This window comes from Vanessa cardui, chromosome 24, assembly GCF_905220365.1.
Source record: "Vanessa cardui chromosome 24, ilVanCard2.1, whole genome shotgun sequence".
NCBI lineage: Eukaryota > Metazoa > Arthropoda > Insecta > Lepidoptera > Nymphalidae > Vanessa > Vanessa cardui.
In genome coordinates this window covers 9,655,811-9,673,304 of record NC_061146.1, presented here as the reverse complement: position 1 = coordinate 9,673,304, position 17,494 = coordinate 9,655,811, and the positions used below count along the sequence as shown (strand labels likewise).

General features: G+C 32.9%; 2 protein-coding genes across 5 annotated transcripts in view; one reads left to right on the top strand and one right to left on the bottom strand.

Moving 5' to 3' along the window:
* The first annotated feature begins 4,330 nt into the window (after window positions 1-4,330).
* LOC124540280 (probable aminopeptidase NPEPL1) lies at window positions 4,331-16,187 on the top strand. Of its 3 annotated transcripts, none has more exons than XM_047117752.1 (11): window positions 4,331-4,528; window positions 5,043-5,203; window positions 5,627-5,806; window positions 6,724-6,895; window positions 7,633-7,802; window positions 8,480-8,707; window positions 9,319-9,529; window positions 10,266-10,357; window positions 11,611-11,787; window positions 12,854-12,964; window positions 13,663-16,187. In XM_047117752.1, exons 2-11 carry the CDS (start codon window positions 5,048-5,050, stop codon window positions 13,759-13,761), a joined length of 1,596 nt encoding a protein of 531 aa, XP_046973708.1. In that variant the 5' UTR covers window positions 4,331-4,528; window positions 5,043-5,047; the 3' UTR covers window positions 13,762-16,187. The 3 variants fall into 3 exon arrangements, with proteins under 3 accessions (XP_046973708.1, XP_046973707.1, XP_046973706.1); XM_047117751.1 differs by lacking the exon at window positions 4,331-4,528 and adding an exon at window positions 4,546-4,689 and having other exon boundaries at window positions 8,480-8,701; XM_047117750.1 differs by lacking the exon at window positions 4,331-4,528 and adding an exon at window positions 4,546-4,689.
* Window positions 16,188-16,425: 238 nt separating this feature from the next.
* Window positions 16,426-17,494, bottom strand: part of LOC124540282 (coactosin-like protein) — a 38,019-nt gene continuing 36,950 nt past the window's right edge. For both annotated transcript variants that reach the window (XM_047117756.1, XM_047117755.1), the window contains exon 5: window positions 16,426-17,441. In XM_047117756.1, the coding sequence (XP_046973712.1) occupies window positions 17,325-17,441 (117 nt within the window). In that variant the 3' untranslated portion in view covers window positions 16,426-17,324. The remainder of the gene's footprint in view (window positions 17,442-17,494) is intronic.

Genomic DNA, 17,494 nt, shown 5'->3' with positions numbered 1-17,494 from the left:
GAACAATTATAAAAATATTTTTTTAAAAAATTAAAACTGTATATGGAATAACATCTATCAACTGTTAATACATCTTGATTTTTTTTTACTAATTACAATTTTGGTTACAAAGCTACACTTATCAACCGTCTTCAAAAAGGAGGAGGTTATCAATTCGTCTGTATTTTTTTTTAAGTAAATACTTAAGAGAAATGCCGCCCTACAAGAATGATATAGCATTTTGTGTAAAATATGAGTTAAAGTATACTTAAAATACTTACAACTTTAAAAACATTATACAGTGTCATAAATAAGAACCATATTATTTTTTATCTGTCTTGGAAGAATAGTCTGTAGCTGCATCCACAAATATATAATTGAAATAAAAAATATGTAAATAAATAAAAATACATACATTGCGTTTATAAAACGTTCACAATGAGAATTGAAATGATTTTTCGAAATGAAAATCCTATTAATACAATATTATTATATTAGAATGCGTTATATCAACAAGACATTATGTAAGAATTGGTTCCTTTAATACGGGTTTTGGTTACATAAGGTCTTAAGTAGAGGTAAGAAGCATATGTGTGTATTAGTCCCATCAAATTTAAGATTTTTATATAGAGCGCAGTTGGCATTTGAAGGAAGGTATAGTACGACACAACTTAGATGTAGCGTCGGCAAAATTCGTAAAACCGATCACATCCGTATTAAGTACGCTATCCCAAATTATCAATATTTATTTCTCATGTGAATATGATCTTTACACAAACGTAATAACTTGTAATATCATATGACCTAATATATTCGTTGATTTACATGCTCTTGCTTTCTTGGGTTGAACTGACGCGAGAATCTATAGCGACGAATAGGGTCGAATGGCTTGTATTGTTTATATAAATGGTCTGTAATCGGCTTTATTGAATTTGCCGATGCTACATCTAATTTGTGTTATACTATACTTATAGGTGGTACAGTAAATTGAAAAGAAAAAGTTAGTATTCCAAATTTAAATGGCGCCTTTATAAGTGCAAATTATTAAGATAATTTCATTTATAACCTCTACTTACAATACATTACACAGTATTCATTTCAAAAGACACTTTCGGGTGACTCCTGACCTCTACAACCCATTAAGGTCATACCGAAAGGTCATATTATGTAAGTTGACAATAAACTTGTTTATGGTAAATTTAATGTTATCTGTGCGCATGGAGTAACGGTTAAATTCAATTATGATTAGAAATAATTTTTAATCTACGTATAATACGCATTTTTACGCAGCCATGGGCCTACTTAATCTAAAATATTGAAATTCAGCACGTTTATTATAATAGATATAATAAGAAAAATACTAAATTAGATAATAAATATTGTTATCTTGTTATATAAAATTGTTTTAGACGGCGTTTCCGTGAAAACAGGTATACAAAAATGTTTAAAAAAAAAATTTTTTTGAAGTATTTTGTACTAATTTTATATTTATTATTGTATAAAAGGTATGGATTTCAAATTGTTCGAAATTCAAACAAGTTTTAATTTTAAAAATTCAGAATTATGTGTAATTATGATCTCAAAGTTTGAGTCAGATATTCAAAATTATCAATAAAAAAAAAACTAAAATTGACAAGATTATCATGACATATTATTTCAGGCACTTTTTAGGTTTACATAATAGTTATAGTACTCCGCGAATACTCAACCCAATTATCTAATATCTACATGAAAAATAGACGTGAAAATCTCCATATCGAATCAAATTACACTCAATTCGTCGCCGTCTAGAGCAATTTTGTAATAAAACTAATTAAAAAAAAATTATACCGTTTTTCAAATCGCTTATCCGTTAGCATTCCAACGTTTTAATATAATTAAAATTACAATAACATTAGTACCTAAATATTTTTCTAAAATTATATTTTCAATGACAATTCTATTTTGACAATTATGGAAACCTCAATATTTTTTAATTTAAATAATTTAAAAAAATACTTAGTAATTGTGTATAATCGTGGCTAGTGATTTTTAGGATGGCTAGTAATGTTGTCGGTATGAGAATAGAAGTTTTATTAAAAAGTTATAAATAAGAGTTCGAAACTTAATCATTACGGAATAAATACAGATTAAAAAAATATATAACAGATAATTAAATCTATAAAGTAATGGGTACACATATAAAATTACAGTGTCTAAAATGACATTAATTATTTAGTTTAAGTTTGTGTAACAACGCTGTAATAACTTACGTTTGTATTTTTTGTATTATTCTATCTCCCATCGCAAAAAGAGCGTTATACTTAATTTGCGATTGTTTTTTACATGCTAGTTATGTAATTAATATTTATTATTTACCTATATATTATTCTCATTGAAATCCTTGTCTAATAATGAGCCCCATACCTTTAGTATGGATGTAATTTTCATTATTACGTTGTTAAAGTTTCAATAATAGTTTTATTTTCGCGCTCTTATGGATCGATGACGTATGTCAAATCTGTTTTTTTTTTAATTAGTTGTATGCTTGATACTAGCATGATTATTGCCAGCAATGATGTAATCCTAAAAGCATGCTAGTTTTAAACTCGTGAAACGCTAAAGTATCCTATAATGTCTTGTTTGATCTTTAATATTTTGCAACAATTAAAAAAGTTAAAAATTATAACGATGTCACGTTACATTTGATGCTTTTCGTTAAATAAATGTACAAACATTTATAACTAATAATATAATACTTTTGACATTTAAAAGGAAACTAAAAAAAAGGTAATGATTGTGTCGGTTCGAAAGATTTGTATAGATTGGGTTTTGGAGTTGCACTATTAATGTTGTGAGATTTATTTTATTAATATTACGTCAATTTATTGGTTTTGTATTTAATGAATTGTATGTGCTAGATGTTATTTATTATTTCGTTTTTAAACATGTACTTAAATTTATTTGTTTTGTATATATTCATTGGTGCGTTGTTATAATTTTCGTAGTTATTTTGACATTATGTAATAATGTTTGTATTTCTAATCGTGATTCCAGTTTTTAATGTAATTAAAATTATATTAAAATAAATTACTAACAATTTTACTCTCAGTATTTTTATTTCAAACCTACCTAAATTAATTCATAAATTTAGTACAGGTGTAGGTGGTGTATTGCTGGTAGATACGTAGTTCTCAAAATTTACTAATAGCTCTTCTATATTATGCAATTCAGACAGTTCTTAATTTATATTTATTAATAATACAACACTACACTTAATTCATATCAACTGTAGTTTTATTTCAAAAGCTCCCATTATAACTTTATAAATGATTAAATGTTTTTACTTCTGTTGCTGGAATAGCCATAATTATATTTAAAATGATATGATGTTACATCCTTAATGATTAAATTTAAATACTATCGATTTTTATCGTATACGGTATACGCATACATATAATAAGATACCGGGAAATATAATCAATTAAAAAGATTATTAAGGCTAAATTAATAAATAAATCATAATATTCATTAAAAGAATACTTTTTAAGAAGTTCCATCACAGGACACTAATTAGGTACTGTCAATAACAGCATTGTAAATCTGTTTATATGAAAAGAACAACTATACGAGGTTCTTGCCGTTGCGCTAGAAGCTGCTTTCCGAAACGGTGGTAGTATTTAATTATTGATAATTCAAAAACGCTGCATTGTGAAGTTTACTTGAGTAAATTGATTTGATTTTGAATAAAAATAAAAAATATACTTTGTCTTACAATCTTTGTTTTTCGTCTTACGAGCATTTTCTTCTCTGTACAAAATTATTTTAATTTGGAACTAACCTCGGTTCTAAATGTAATGTAACTCTAGCGAGAAAAATCTTCAAGAAATTATGTAGTTATTATTTAAAAAAATTAATCACATCCAAAAAGATTACACTGTTTTTCGTATTATTCCCGACATGATTTGGGAAAACTGTTTCCTACCGTCATTAGCGGACATTTCTATTATGATATCACGTCAACTATGAATCTTCCTGAATTTTGTCAAATATTCCTCGACAAATAAAGTGAAATCTTCATATTATCTTATAATATTAATTAGGAAAACCATTGTATATCTTTCTGGTAATTATTTCTTCAATTAAAATTTAAAATTATGCCTTTTTTTTTTAAATCCGTAAAACATATTCGTTCAGAAATTTTTAAATCAAAGTAGAATCGACATTAACGCATATATCACTATAATTTATATTAAAAAAATATATGTATTATTAATAAAAGGTGACATTATATCAAAATATTATTCAATCAACGTTTTTTTTACATCTCATAATTCTTAGCATTATGAAATTATAATGTTTTCTAATTTCTGAACGGATTTAAAACATGAAACGAAACAATGATTTGGCAAGTTAATTAGACCAAAAGAAAGCTTATTTCTTAACTTTATTTAATAAAGAAATATTTTTTTGCATTATTTATTTAAATTAAGCCTCATGTTTGGAATAAAAGGTGCTTAGGTGTAAATTACGTGTAACAAATTAAAACCAAGTGGGTGGATCGACGGAGGTAAGTGTTAAGCCATTTGAAAGTTAGCGGTTCGTTTTACTTATATTTATCTTGTTTGTTTTGAATATTGACATGTAAAAGACTTATATAAGTTATAATGTTGATTAATTTGATTGCAAATAATGCAGTTACATATCGACGCTCTTTGTTGCAATTCGCAGGTGATTGACCTATAGAGTTATTTTTATCGGCTAAAACATTAATATCGAATATCGTATGTATTCGTTATTGCCTTATTCAAAATGAGGTTAAACGCATTTGCACAAATTGATTATAATTATAATGATACATTTCTCAAACGATGTTACATTTTTATAACCTATAGAACATCGAAATGTTGATTTCAGTACAAAAGAACGATAAATTACATTTATTCTTCTCATAATATATAATCTGTATCATTAAAACGGTATATTGTTAGTTTAATATTACGAGACAATAACAATTGATCATTTTTTTTTAATTATTAAATGTGTCATAGTTTCAGTAATAATAAGAAATTTAATCTTTCCAGTCAGAATGTCGACCGCACCAGTCAGCATAAAGTTTAAATGGGGTCTCAGTCCATCGGACCCTGAACAAAAACCAGTGTTTTTCGTAGGGCTCAGTACCCACCTCTCAGCTCTCAGTTGGCAGGATGTTCGTTGCAAACTGGAACCAAGAGTCTCTGAAGAGGTTTGTATTTCATACTAATACTAAAGTTTATCATTTGTGTTACTTGAATATCATTTAGCACAGCAAAATATGAACCAAATAAAGTTTGTATAGGTTATACATATACAATAATATGATGCAAATAAAAAAGATATTTTAATAATAAATACATTCGTCATTATGTATTATTTCTTGCTAAATTATTAGAAGTAGAACAGATTTATTCTTCAATAAGTATCTTAACAGCTTTTAGTTTGGCTAATGAAACACAGTTTTTACATTTATGACGTGTAGGATGGAGAAAAGAGAGTTTAGTACTGTCAATTACAAAGCAGTAAGATTTTCTTATTATTGTTATAAGTTTTATTAAGGGGTGCATTTATATTTAAAATAATTTTCACCGCTATTATGTGGACTGGTATCAAATGTTTATGTTTTATACAGGTATGGCGTAGAGGTTTAAGTGTAGCTTCGCAAGGCGAAATCTGCGAGCTATGGCCACGTGGAGCTGCACTGGGAGTGCTCCCGCCGCGTCGCTCGAGACACGCGGCCCCATCGCGGTCGCACGCCCTCTCCAAGCTAATTCGGACAGCTATAAGATCTACTGGTGACGAATCTGTTGTGGTGAGTAAATTAACATCCCCCAAATCCAATCGGAGCGAGCGAATTAAAAATGAATTTTAGAGCTTTTTCATCAATTAAAAAATCCTAATATCAAGTGGCAAAAACAATTTCAACAAATGCAGCATTGGCTCATGATATTACAACCAAGCACGAGATAAATTATGTGCATTGATGAAACAAGTAATCCTTGCATAGATTTGAGCCTACCAGCTGCAGTTCCATCTGTCCTATAAATCTAGAAAGGCCATCCATCTTTTGTAGCAAATTAAGTGATTGCCAATACCATTTTATCAATAAATTCATAATGAACAGTTGTATATTCTCACATAAATATATTTTTCATATAATAGGCTATTTGACAATGCGAAAAATAAACTGTGTATTATTGTAATCAGTGTATATTATGAGTTTAAAAATGGTGATTTACTAACGAAAGTTGTAAATAATAAGTAATTTATTCAAAAATCCACAAATAAAAACATTTTTTCAAACGTTTGTCACGTGACACAAAACGCTCCTGATTGGCCGGCTTATGATGAAGTCACTTTCTTGTAAACTTGATTTTCTACTATAGGTACCACAGATTAAAATACAACAAAGTGACGTCACCGACCCCATTGCAGCGCCATATTGTCCGAGCAGCGTTTTCGCGCGTTATTTAAATATGGAATTTCAATATGATATTTTTCGGTAAATGTGTACTAGAAATAAAAAAAAAAACAACTTTTACTGGGTTCCTTAACTTCTACTAAATAATATAAAATGGATTTTAAAAACCAGTCAAATAGCCTATTGCTTGTATTATGTCTTAGTACCTAGTATCGAATGCAATGAGTGTGAGGTGTAATATTGCATGTGTAGCTGGTGTTACTACTACTATACACTACAGGCTGTTACTTTACTTTACTTTACTTTAGCTGGTGTGCCGCAAGCGTGACGTGCTGGCGAGCGCTGTGGCCATCGCGCGCGCCGTGCCGCTGTACAGCGCGCGCTCGGGGCCGGGCGGGATGCCCGCCGCGCCCGCGCCCTCCCCCGCGCCCTCCCCCGCGCGCCGCACCCTCACCGTGGAGATACACATAGCGCAGCCCGGTGAGCCTGTCAACGAGGATCTAAACTACCCACGGACCAAACCTACTGCATCAAACATATATAACTAGTTGCCTGCCTTGACTTCTCTCTCGTTTTAGACCTTTGGTTGTCATGAGTTTGGTAAAAAAATAGTCTATGTCCTTTCTTGGATGTCAAGCTTGCTTCACAACAAATTTCATCAAATTCGGTTCATTGTTTTGGTCGTGACATTATTATATAAGACTAGATTTGAGAAGGTTTCATCCATATATCCAGAAAAAGTTTTTTTTTTTTAATGTTATAGTTGAGACGAGCATATGGGCCACCTGATGGTAAGTGGTCACCATCACCCATAGACAATGACGCTGTAAGAAATATTAACTATTCCTTACATCGTCAATATGCCACCAAGCTTGGGAACTAAGATGGTATGTCCCTTGTGCCTGTAGTTACACTGGCTCACTCACACTTCAAACCGAAACACAACAATACTGAGTACTGTTATTTGGCGGAAGAAGTGAAGGGTGGTACCTACACAGACGGACTAGCACAAAGCCCTACCACAGTTCAGTTAAGTACACATATACACAAAAAAATACTTCTCCATCAAAAAATTCCAAATTACTAGTTATCTATACACATTTTGTCAAAGTGTACGGAATAAGATTGTAATATTATTATTTGTATGAATATCCTATATTACAAAATACTTCTTCTTGTCATAATATATATGTGTAATAACAATATATGCATTACAGAGGGAGACTCCGAGGATGAAGATATTGGTCCTCTCGATCCAGTGCTTCTGGAAACCACCCTGTCGAGTGAGGAGCTGAGTACAATTCAAGATGTAGCCGATGCCACTCGACTAGCTGCGCGTATAACAGACACGCCGGCTAATATTATGGATGTTGATGCTTTTATAGAGGTATTAGAACATCTCTTTAGTATTTACTTGGTGGTAGGGCTTTGTGCAAGCCCATCTGGGTAGGTACCACCCACTCATCAGTTATTCTACCGCCAAATAACAATACTCAGTGTTGTTGTGTTCCGGTCTGAAGGGTGAGTGAGCCAGAGTAACTACAGGCACAAGGGACATAGCATCTTAGTTCCCAAGGTTAGTGGCACATTGATGATGTAAGGAATAGTTAATATTCCGTACAGCGTCACTGTCTATGGGCGATGGTGACCACTTACCATCCGGTGGCCCATATGCTCGTCTGCCAACCTATACCATAAAAAAAATATATTTGTGACAGACTTTTAATTGATCATGTACCTGTTGTATAGGCAAGTACCCTTGATTAAGAACAGCCTGTACACCTACTTAAAATTGTCTATATATTCTTGCTTTGAAAGCACTAAAATTTTTGACAAGATTTTAGATTCATACATACTCATAAGCTATCAATTGAAATTTTTTTAGCATTGCTGTATTTCAGCTTTAATAATTAATTTCTGAGGCACTTATTATTTCAGCTTTAAAAAATAATTTCTGAGGCACTAAATTGAGAGTAAATTTCTAAGGAACTATAACAGCAGGTGTCCCAACACTCATGATTTGGGATTTATATTGAGGATTCATGGTCCGTTTCTTTTATCAAGGAAGCCTGCAAAGTCGCCAAGGATCTGGACATAGCGGAGCCTACCATCATCAGGGGCGAGGAGCTGAAGGAGCGCGGTATGGGTGGATTGTACGGGGTGGGTAAGGCGGCAGCCTGCCCTCCCGCCCTGGTGGTGCTGTCCTACGTCGCGCCCGGCGCCACCGAGACCGTGGCGTGGGTGGGCAAGGGCATCGTGTACGACACCGGCGGTCTCAGCATCAAGGCAAGGGTGAGAGTTATTCACTCTGTTGGAATAGACCTCCGTGGTCGAGTTGTATGTACACCGGTTTTCATGGGTATACAACTCCGAGGTTGTGGATTCGAATCCCTGCCGAGTCAATGTAGAAAAAGTTCATTAGTCTTCTATGTTGTCTTGGGTCTGGGTGTATGTGGGACCGTCGTTACTTCTGATCTTCTACTTACATTGGGATCAGAGTAATGTATGTGATGTTGTCCAATATTTATTTATTTGGTATTACACTATGAAGTGGTTGCTTGATCCATATCATAATAAAAATTCCATATTTAAACAACGCGCGAAAACGCTACTTGGACAATATGGCGCTGCAATGGGGTAGGTGACGTCACTTTGCTGTAATTTAATCTGTGGTACATATAATAGAAAAGCAAGGTTTACAAGAAAGTGACTTCATCATAAGCCCGGCCAATCAGGAGCGTTTTGTGTCACGTGACAAACGTTTGGGCTTGTATTATGTATATATTATTATTATTATGTATATATATATATATATAGATATATTCACTTAATATAGACATTATATTGAGTTGCATCGTAGCAGTAGAATAAACGAGTAATGTGTTTGGTTGGGTTGGTTGCAGACGGCCATGGTGGGCATGAAGGGCGACTGCGGCGGCGCGGCGGGCGTGCTGGGCGCGTTCGCGGCGGCCGTGCGCGCGGGCCCGCGCGTCACGCTGCACGCCGTGCTCTGCGTGGCCGAGAACGCCGTCGGCCCGCGCGCCACGCGCCCCGACGACGTGCACCGCCTGTACTCCGGACGCTCCGTCGAGATCAACAACACCGACGCCGAGGGTCAGTGACCTTATATTGTGAACCATATTGGAGACGGAGAGTCAGTGACCTTAGGTTGTGACACTATTGGAGAGATAGGGTCAGTGACCTTATATTGAGAACCCTATTGGAGAGGGAGGGTCAGTGACCTTATATTGAGAACCCTATTGGAGAGGGAGGGTCAGTGACCTTATATTGAGAACCCTATTGGAGAGGGAGGGTCAGTGACCTTATATTGAGAACTATCCCATCACTAGGCCTGAGCATATAGCTCGCCTACCCCACCCGGTGACGCTGTAGAGGCCAATAGGGCCAACAGCAATACACATTTCGAGAGAAAAAAAAAAGAGGACCTTTCTTTTCTTTTCACAAGATTAGGTTTTCTTAACTTTTATTTGTTTCCTCCTCATATTCTTTATAAAATATTGTTTTCTATGCTTTCTTATATTGATTTTTCCGTCTCTAAAAAATATCTTGTCCATCTCAATTCCCTCCTAATTCCTGAGTAAACTCACAGTTGATGACTACTTTTCATTGTCTATTGAAAATTATATAGTCACTCATATGGATGAAAGCTAGTAATATTTACATTTAGGTAATGAAGAAGAACACTAAAGAACCTTTCCATAATTGAACCATACTTACCACATATATACAAAGTCAATATAACATAGTATGACAAAATAAATTCTTAAATATCTTCCTCACAAGTAGAAATCTGCGATATTGTTGCTATATTTTTTTATATGATCTGCAGGTCGCCTAGTGCTGAGCGACGGTGTTGTATATGCGCAAAGAGATCTAAAGGCTGACACCATCGTCGATGTGGCGACTCTTACTGGAGCCCAGGTACCATTGACCGGATGATATACAATCAAATACACACATAATATATATAACTATGACGAAACTTTGAATAATTTAAGCCGAAATTACTATGTAGAATACAAATTGTATTAGTAGTGAATTACTATTAGTGTTTACTGTGTATTATATACACAATAAACTCATTTATCAAAAGAGCTCTGTATTAATAGAAAATGATGTGCAATTGAGTAAACGTTATTTTGACTTCATTAATTTAACTTACTTTGTGATTACCTATAAAAAGAAATACAATTATCAAGTGTTAACTATATAAAAATTGTAATACTATTGTCATTTCTTTTGGTGATCCTATTAAATAAAATAAAAATAAAATAAATAAACTTGTTAAAATTCTACGAATCCTAAACAAATTAAAAATCTCAATTTCATAAACTATCAAACAACAAAAAATGTATATAATATCTCATCAACCTAAATTTACATATATATAATCATATGACTATAATATATAACATGTAATCATATATATTATGTATAGTACGACACAACTTAGATGTCGCATCGGCAAAATTCGTAAAACCGATCACATCCGAATTAAGTAAGCTATCCCAATTTATCAATATTTATTTCTTATATGAATATGTTCTTTACACAAATGTAATAACTTGTAATATCATATGACCTAATATATTCGTCAATTTGACGCGTCGATTTACATGCACTTGCTTTGTCTGACGCGTGAATCTATAGCGACGAATAGCGTCAAATGGCGCGATAGGGAGCTATTTCTATTGGTTGTGTAAATCGGCAGTAATCGGTTTTAATTTCATTCCATTGCATTTTCCGACGCTACATCTAATTTGTGTCCTACTATACATATATATGGAATATGTTCCAAACCCTCTCCTTAATGGAAGAGGAGGCCTTATCTCAGCAGTGGGAAATGTACAGGCTGTTACTTTACTTTACTTTACTTTTTTTATACATATATATCATATTATCAAAAATCAAAAATCAAAATCAAAATAAACTTTATTCAAGTAGGCTTTTATAAGCACTTTTGAATCGTCATTTTACAATTAAGTGAAGCTACCACCGCTTCGAAAAGTCGATTCTACCGAGAAGAACCGGCAAGAAAATCAGTAGTTACACTTTTTTAACATTTAAAAAATACAACGTCATGTTAATTAAATACAATTATTAATGTATCCTGCTTGGAAGTCAACAGGTATTAACTATATGGTATATGAGTCATATATTCCCGTATGTGTCAGGGCACGGCGACGGGCAAGTACCACGCGGCGGTGGTGAGCAACGCGAGCGCGCTGGAGCGGCGCTGCGTGCGCGCGGGGCTGCTGGCCGGCGACCTGGCGCACGCGCTGCCCTTCGCGCCCGAGCTGCACTTCTCGGAATTCACCAGCGCCGTCGCCGACATGAAGAACAGCGTCGCGGTGACGACCACACCCTTACCTAACTAGCTATTAGATAAGGCGTTGTAATACTGGAGCGATAGGATCACTATAGTTTGTTCGCGTTAAAGGGTTATATACAGAGCCCGACCGCACCCTTACCTAACTAACTACCTATTAGATAAGGCGTTGTTATACTGGAGCGATAGGATCACTAGTCCGGGCGTGTAAATATTACTAGCTTTCATCCATATGAGTGACTATATCATGGTCAGTAGACAATGCAAAGTAGTCATCAACTGTGAGTTTACTCAGGAATTAGGTGGGAATTGAGATGGCCGAGGTATTTTTTTAAGTGGTTCATTCACTTGGACGGAAAAATCAATAGAAGAAAGAATAGAAAACAATGTTTTATAAAAAGAACATGAGGAGGAAACAAATAAAACAAAAGAAATGTCCTCTCCAATATGGTTCACAATATAGTCAATAACTGTGAGGATCACTAGTCCGGGTTGTGCGAAGAGATATATCTCCTAGTATTTTATTTAAAAAAAATATTGTCTTCATGACAATAGGCTACTTGACGAAGCGAAAAATAAAGTGTCAATGATTTTAATCGGTCTATATTGTGAGTTTAAAAATGGTTATTTATTAACGAAAGTTGAAAAATAACAATTAATTTTTACAAAATTCATAAATTTTTTTTTTAAATGTTTGTCACGATTGGTTGGGTTGTAGAATGACATCACTTGCTTGTTTGTCTACTGTATGTGGATTATGTGTATCATAGATTACCATACAGGCAAGTGACGTCATTGACCCCATTGCAGCGCCATATTGTCCAAGTCAGATAGCCTATTTATCAGCTCACTGAATTTTCATTCCAATACGGACTTTCCTATGCCTTTATTGTATTTACGTTTATTCATATATATTTGCAAGGAGTAACAATTAGATGACCGAGTTTCTTTCGCCGGTTCTTATCAGGTCAGGGTGTTCCTTTTTCCGAACCGGTGGTAGTGTTTATTTGACAATCAATAAGTAAGTGTAATGCTTCTATATTGAATAAAGGAATTTGAGTTTGAGTTGAGTTGTTTGATATTCCCAGGATCGAAACAACGCGCAACCGTCGTGCGCCGCGCTTTTCGTGTTGGCGCACCTCGGGTTCGACTTTCCCGGTCAGTGGCTACACGTCGACATGGCTGCGCCTGCGCACTGCGTAAGTACCCACACAGAACCCTAGAGACCCTATTTTTTTTTTTCTCGCTGGAAAAACGCTTTACGCGTGATGGAAAGTGGGGGGGGTGTGTGGACGCTGGACCCTGGACGCCTAGTGCGCCCAAGTACGCCGGGTTTACCCACTAAAAAACAAGCGTACCCTCTCCGTCTTTCGGCGGACGCCACGGGATCGCTTACGCATGCTACCGTGACGTAACCCTAGAGACCCTACTATGTCTATTCAGGTAGATGATTAGTATATAATATCAATTTGATAGATTAATCTACATAATGTGACGTGACCTCTGTCATCCCACTTGCTCTTAAGTGCATCCATGCAGTGCTCCCATGCATGCTAACCTAATTTACACATTGAATTATGTTTGCTAATATCTCTACTATATAATGGATAAGATTAAATGCATATATTATATATCAGATTCGTAATTAGATGTATGAGACTTCATAACAAACTCAATTTTTTTTCTTTTATAATAATTTATTGTCTTTTTTATTTTTGATGGTAATTTAATAAAGTCATCGCCGCTTCATCTACGTCACTCAAGCGTACTAAAGACGACTGTCATTCCTTCGAAGGGTCAAATAATGCAATGGAAGGCATCTGCGACATATATATTGACAGGTTAATTAAGTTTTATTAGTATTTATATAAACAACTTTTTTATATTTATATTACAGGGCGAACGTGCAACGGGATATGGGGTGGCTCTCCTCACTGTGCTTTTCGGGTCGATGACCCGCAGCCGCTTGCTGCAAGCTCTCAGTCCGAGCAACTGACGAAAGTACAAGCTCACCACCTACCAAGTGCCCGGCTTATAGTACACTAAGCTCTTAGCTAGGATGGTATTATGAAATAATGAGCAATATGAAATATGTAAGATCACTACTTATAGATATAAAAATCACCTTAGTATAATATACTATCAGAATTTTTTGATATATCTGATGTGATATGTAATTTTCAAAGATCTACGATGAATAGAATTTGATCTTGGTCAAATTTTTTTGGTTGGTAGTAATTCATCTATGGCTAATGTATTTGAGTATTACCGTTTATAATTCTCAGACAGTGTGAATTTTGGAAGTTGTCAGTGTTTAACCATTAGCCCTACAACTGTTCTCTGACAGTGAAGGAATTGAGTTAAATACAGCCTGCGTCACATACACTTGCACACGATAATACCTTTTTATACAGCTATTTTCTGTTAAGTATGTTCGCCATTAAGACACATCAGGAAGACAGCATCACTATAAAATGAATTAACAATCAAACTCATTACCTTGGTCTACAGTGTCCGAGAAGTATAAAAAAGCTTGATAGTATATTATATGTTCATATAAATAGCTACATTGACAAGTACAATAAATAATGTTCTGTTAGTGTTATATAAAATACTGATAGTGACGTTTTTAAGATCTTATGTAATGAAGAAAACTAAATAATGTTTTGTTTGCAGTGTAAAACAAACATATGTATATCCCAGTATTGTAAAGCTATGTTAAATCAATATGGAACACTAACATAATAACTTACTATCATCTCTTGTAGTATATCTCTTTCATTGGCAATATATTCAGAAATAAAAAAAGTATATAAATAAAGAATATAGCAACATATTTGTATGTTAGATATTCCTCATTTGTAATATAAAATTGAGGTGCTTTCTCCAAAAATATAAAACAATCTCCTATAGACATACAGTCACACTATATATATTAAAGCATGTATTTATCTGAGGTCTTGTAGGTATATTGAAGAGAGGCTCGGTCATCTGAGTTATTACTGAGCTCATCCAAGCAGACAATATCATAATAGGTAATATTTAAAAAATAAATGATAATCATTATACTTTGTTTAAAATTGTTATATATGTAATCATTTTATGTCATAAGTAATAAAGTGCTTGTTGGTGAATCTAATAATAATAGTACATAGATTAAATAGTTGTCAGTTGTCACAGATTAAATATGCCATAGCTGATATAGGTAATATACTAAAATAATAAATAAAAATCCTGACTATTAATTATTGCTGTCATAAATTGACATAATGTATTGTTTAGTATCAAAAGTAAGCGCTATCCATGTTGGTCGACCAGAAATCAGTCACAAGCAAGCGATATTCGTTATTTTATACTTTTTTATATTCATACATGCCTCGGTGAATGAAACTTCAGGTAGACCAATTTGGATTGCCCGTATTTTACCAATAATGTATAGCAATAATGGTTACATTACCTCCATTAATTAAGACGTAGTCGGGTAAAACTTAACATCAAACTGAGAATATCTTACCAAAATAACAGATGTGTTCAAATATTTACTAATCGCCTTGAATCGTTTAGGAGATGTAGCTATGAATAGGATATGCAAACTAAATGAAGCTTTTAGATTAATGATAAAAATGATCAATATTATTGGCGTAGCAATTTGGGTGTAGACCTTACAGTTAGTTACTGAAAAGCTGAACAGAATATCAATTCCACAATACAGTAAATCTAATCGATACATAATCATTACTTAAGTTGAGGTTATTTTTGTGATAAATAGTCGAAGTTGAATCGAGAATTACTTTTTTTTAATTATTCACAACACTGGGCATATTATAATATTGATATCAATATAGTTGGAAAGTTCTCTGATCGAGAATTCCGTGTGCGAATGAAGACAAAAAGCTGTGTGATTAATAAAAAATAATAAATATTATTAATAATAAATAAATGCGATTTATAGGTTTATCGCTACAGCTACGCCAATAATTATGATTCGAATTAATTTAGTTCAAGTAATTGATTTTTATATTAATGTAGAAAATCAGAAATCGTTTTTAGCAATAAATAAATAATTTTTAAGCTCTGAAGGTATTTTAATAAAAAGAAAACATACTGGAAAAACTACAACGACTAATTTATATAAAGCCAATTAATAACTTTGTATGGCGCACCAAATGTTTTTAACTTGGTGACATTATTGTAGCCGATGATTGTTTTTTTTTTGTATAAATTTGGATAAGGGATGATTTCTGTAAGCATTTATTTTAAATGTTTATTTTTGATAAAGGAAATTGTTTAATTTTATTTTTTATTACTTTTTGTGTTTTGTAACATCAATAAAAATATCTTTCTGAATATTATTTCTGTTCAATATTATAATGCATAATACAAGCCCATATTGTACTCTTATCAATAAACTCATATTTAATATTGCTTTTTTTATTTTATATTATCTTTAGTTCAAAATGTATGGAATTCAAATTTTAAACCATTATTAATAATTCTGAACAATTGCGACTGCGATTATTTGGTTTAAATAGTATCTTAATTTTTCTTATTAATAAAAAAAATAAACTACACTTACCCAACATTGTCTAAAATTTTAATCATGTGTTCAAGGAAAAATAAATATGATCAGGTCAGGATTGAAATAAAACAAATAACAATATTATTTTGTTTGGTTAATTGTATTTACCAGTCATCAATAATTATGTAGGGCGATATAATACTAGTCAATGTATATAAAAGCATTAAAATTTTGAATGTTTGTATACAAATGTAGACAAAAAAATAAATGCACCATTTGCCTTATACATGGCAACAATAGCAAACATTTTGGCGGTTATCTTATTTTCTTAGAACATATTGCACCCTGCCATTAAACTAAGTTTTTTCTATTTTGAAAATCAGTCCAAGATTAAAAATATCCCTTAAAATCGATTAAAAAATAAATAGATCTCCATCATAATAAAATAAATTGTATTTTTTTGTTACTGACTGATACGAAAAAACTATGAAATTTAAAGATATAAAATAAAACACTAAGTGTCAAAAGATATTAAAAAAATATAAGGGCAAGATGCAGCGATATTATTTTATTAGGGCAAGACTAAAGTTGTTCAGTCAGATGTACTGTCAAGAATACTTATTTACGATTCATTAAAATATATTGTCACACAATATATTATTACAAAATATATGTAATGAAAGTTTTAATTTATATCATATAAATATAAAACATTACAAAAATTTTATTCCTTTATGATTATTCTACTAAAAATTTTCTGAATATGCCACTTTTGACTTGAATTAAAAAATACCTCACACAAATAACTTAACAATACGTGATAGGAAGTTCACTCTCGCCGAATATTTACACATTCTATAAGGTAATCTAGTATGATGGTAATAAATAATGTTTAAATGATAAGCTTTTATGTCATCATTATATCTTCCGTATTTTTGGCACATATTTAAATCATATGTACGGGGGCAAGAGAAAAGTATTGTTAAGTTATTCGCAATTTGTTATTTGCGGTAAGGTAATTTAGCTTATTATTTTTTAATTCATAAATCCCTGATACCAGTGCCGTAGTTGGCACCACCCGCCCTGTTCAGAGCTTCTTTGAATTGATCAATGTCTATTTCAGCTTGACTTTCCAGTTGAAGTTCCACTGCAAAATTCTGTAAATAATAAAAAAAGATATTCAATTATTATTTTCTATTTTCGATATGTT

Bases quoted from the DNA above. Each gene is read 5' to 3' on its own strand.
- LOC124540280 (XM_047117750.1), top strand. From the start codon at position 4,626: ATGTTGATTAATTTGATTGCAAATAATGCAGTTACATATCGACGCTCT. The intron at 5,807-6,723 runs GTGAGTAAATTA...ACTTTACTTTAG, and splicing joins CTGGTGACGAATCTGTTGTG to CTGGTGTGCCGCAAGCGTGA. The intron at 11,788-12,853 runs GTGACGACCACA...TGATATTCCCAG, and splicing joins ACATGAAGAACAGCGTCGCG to GATCGAAACAACGCGCAACC.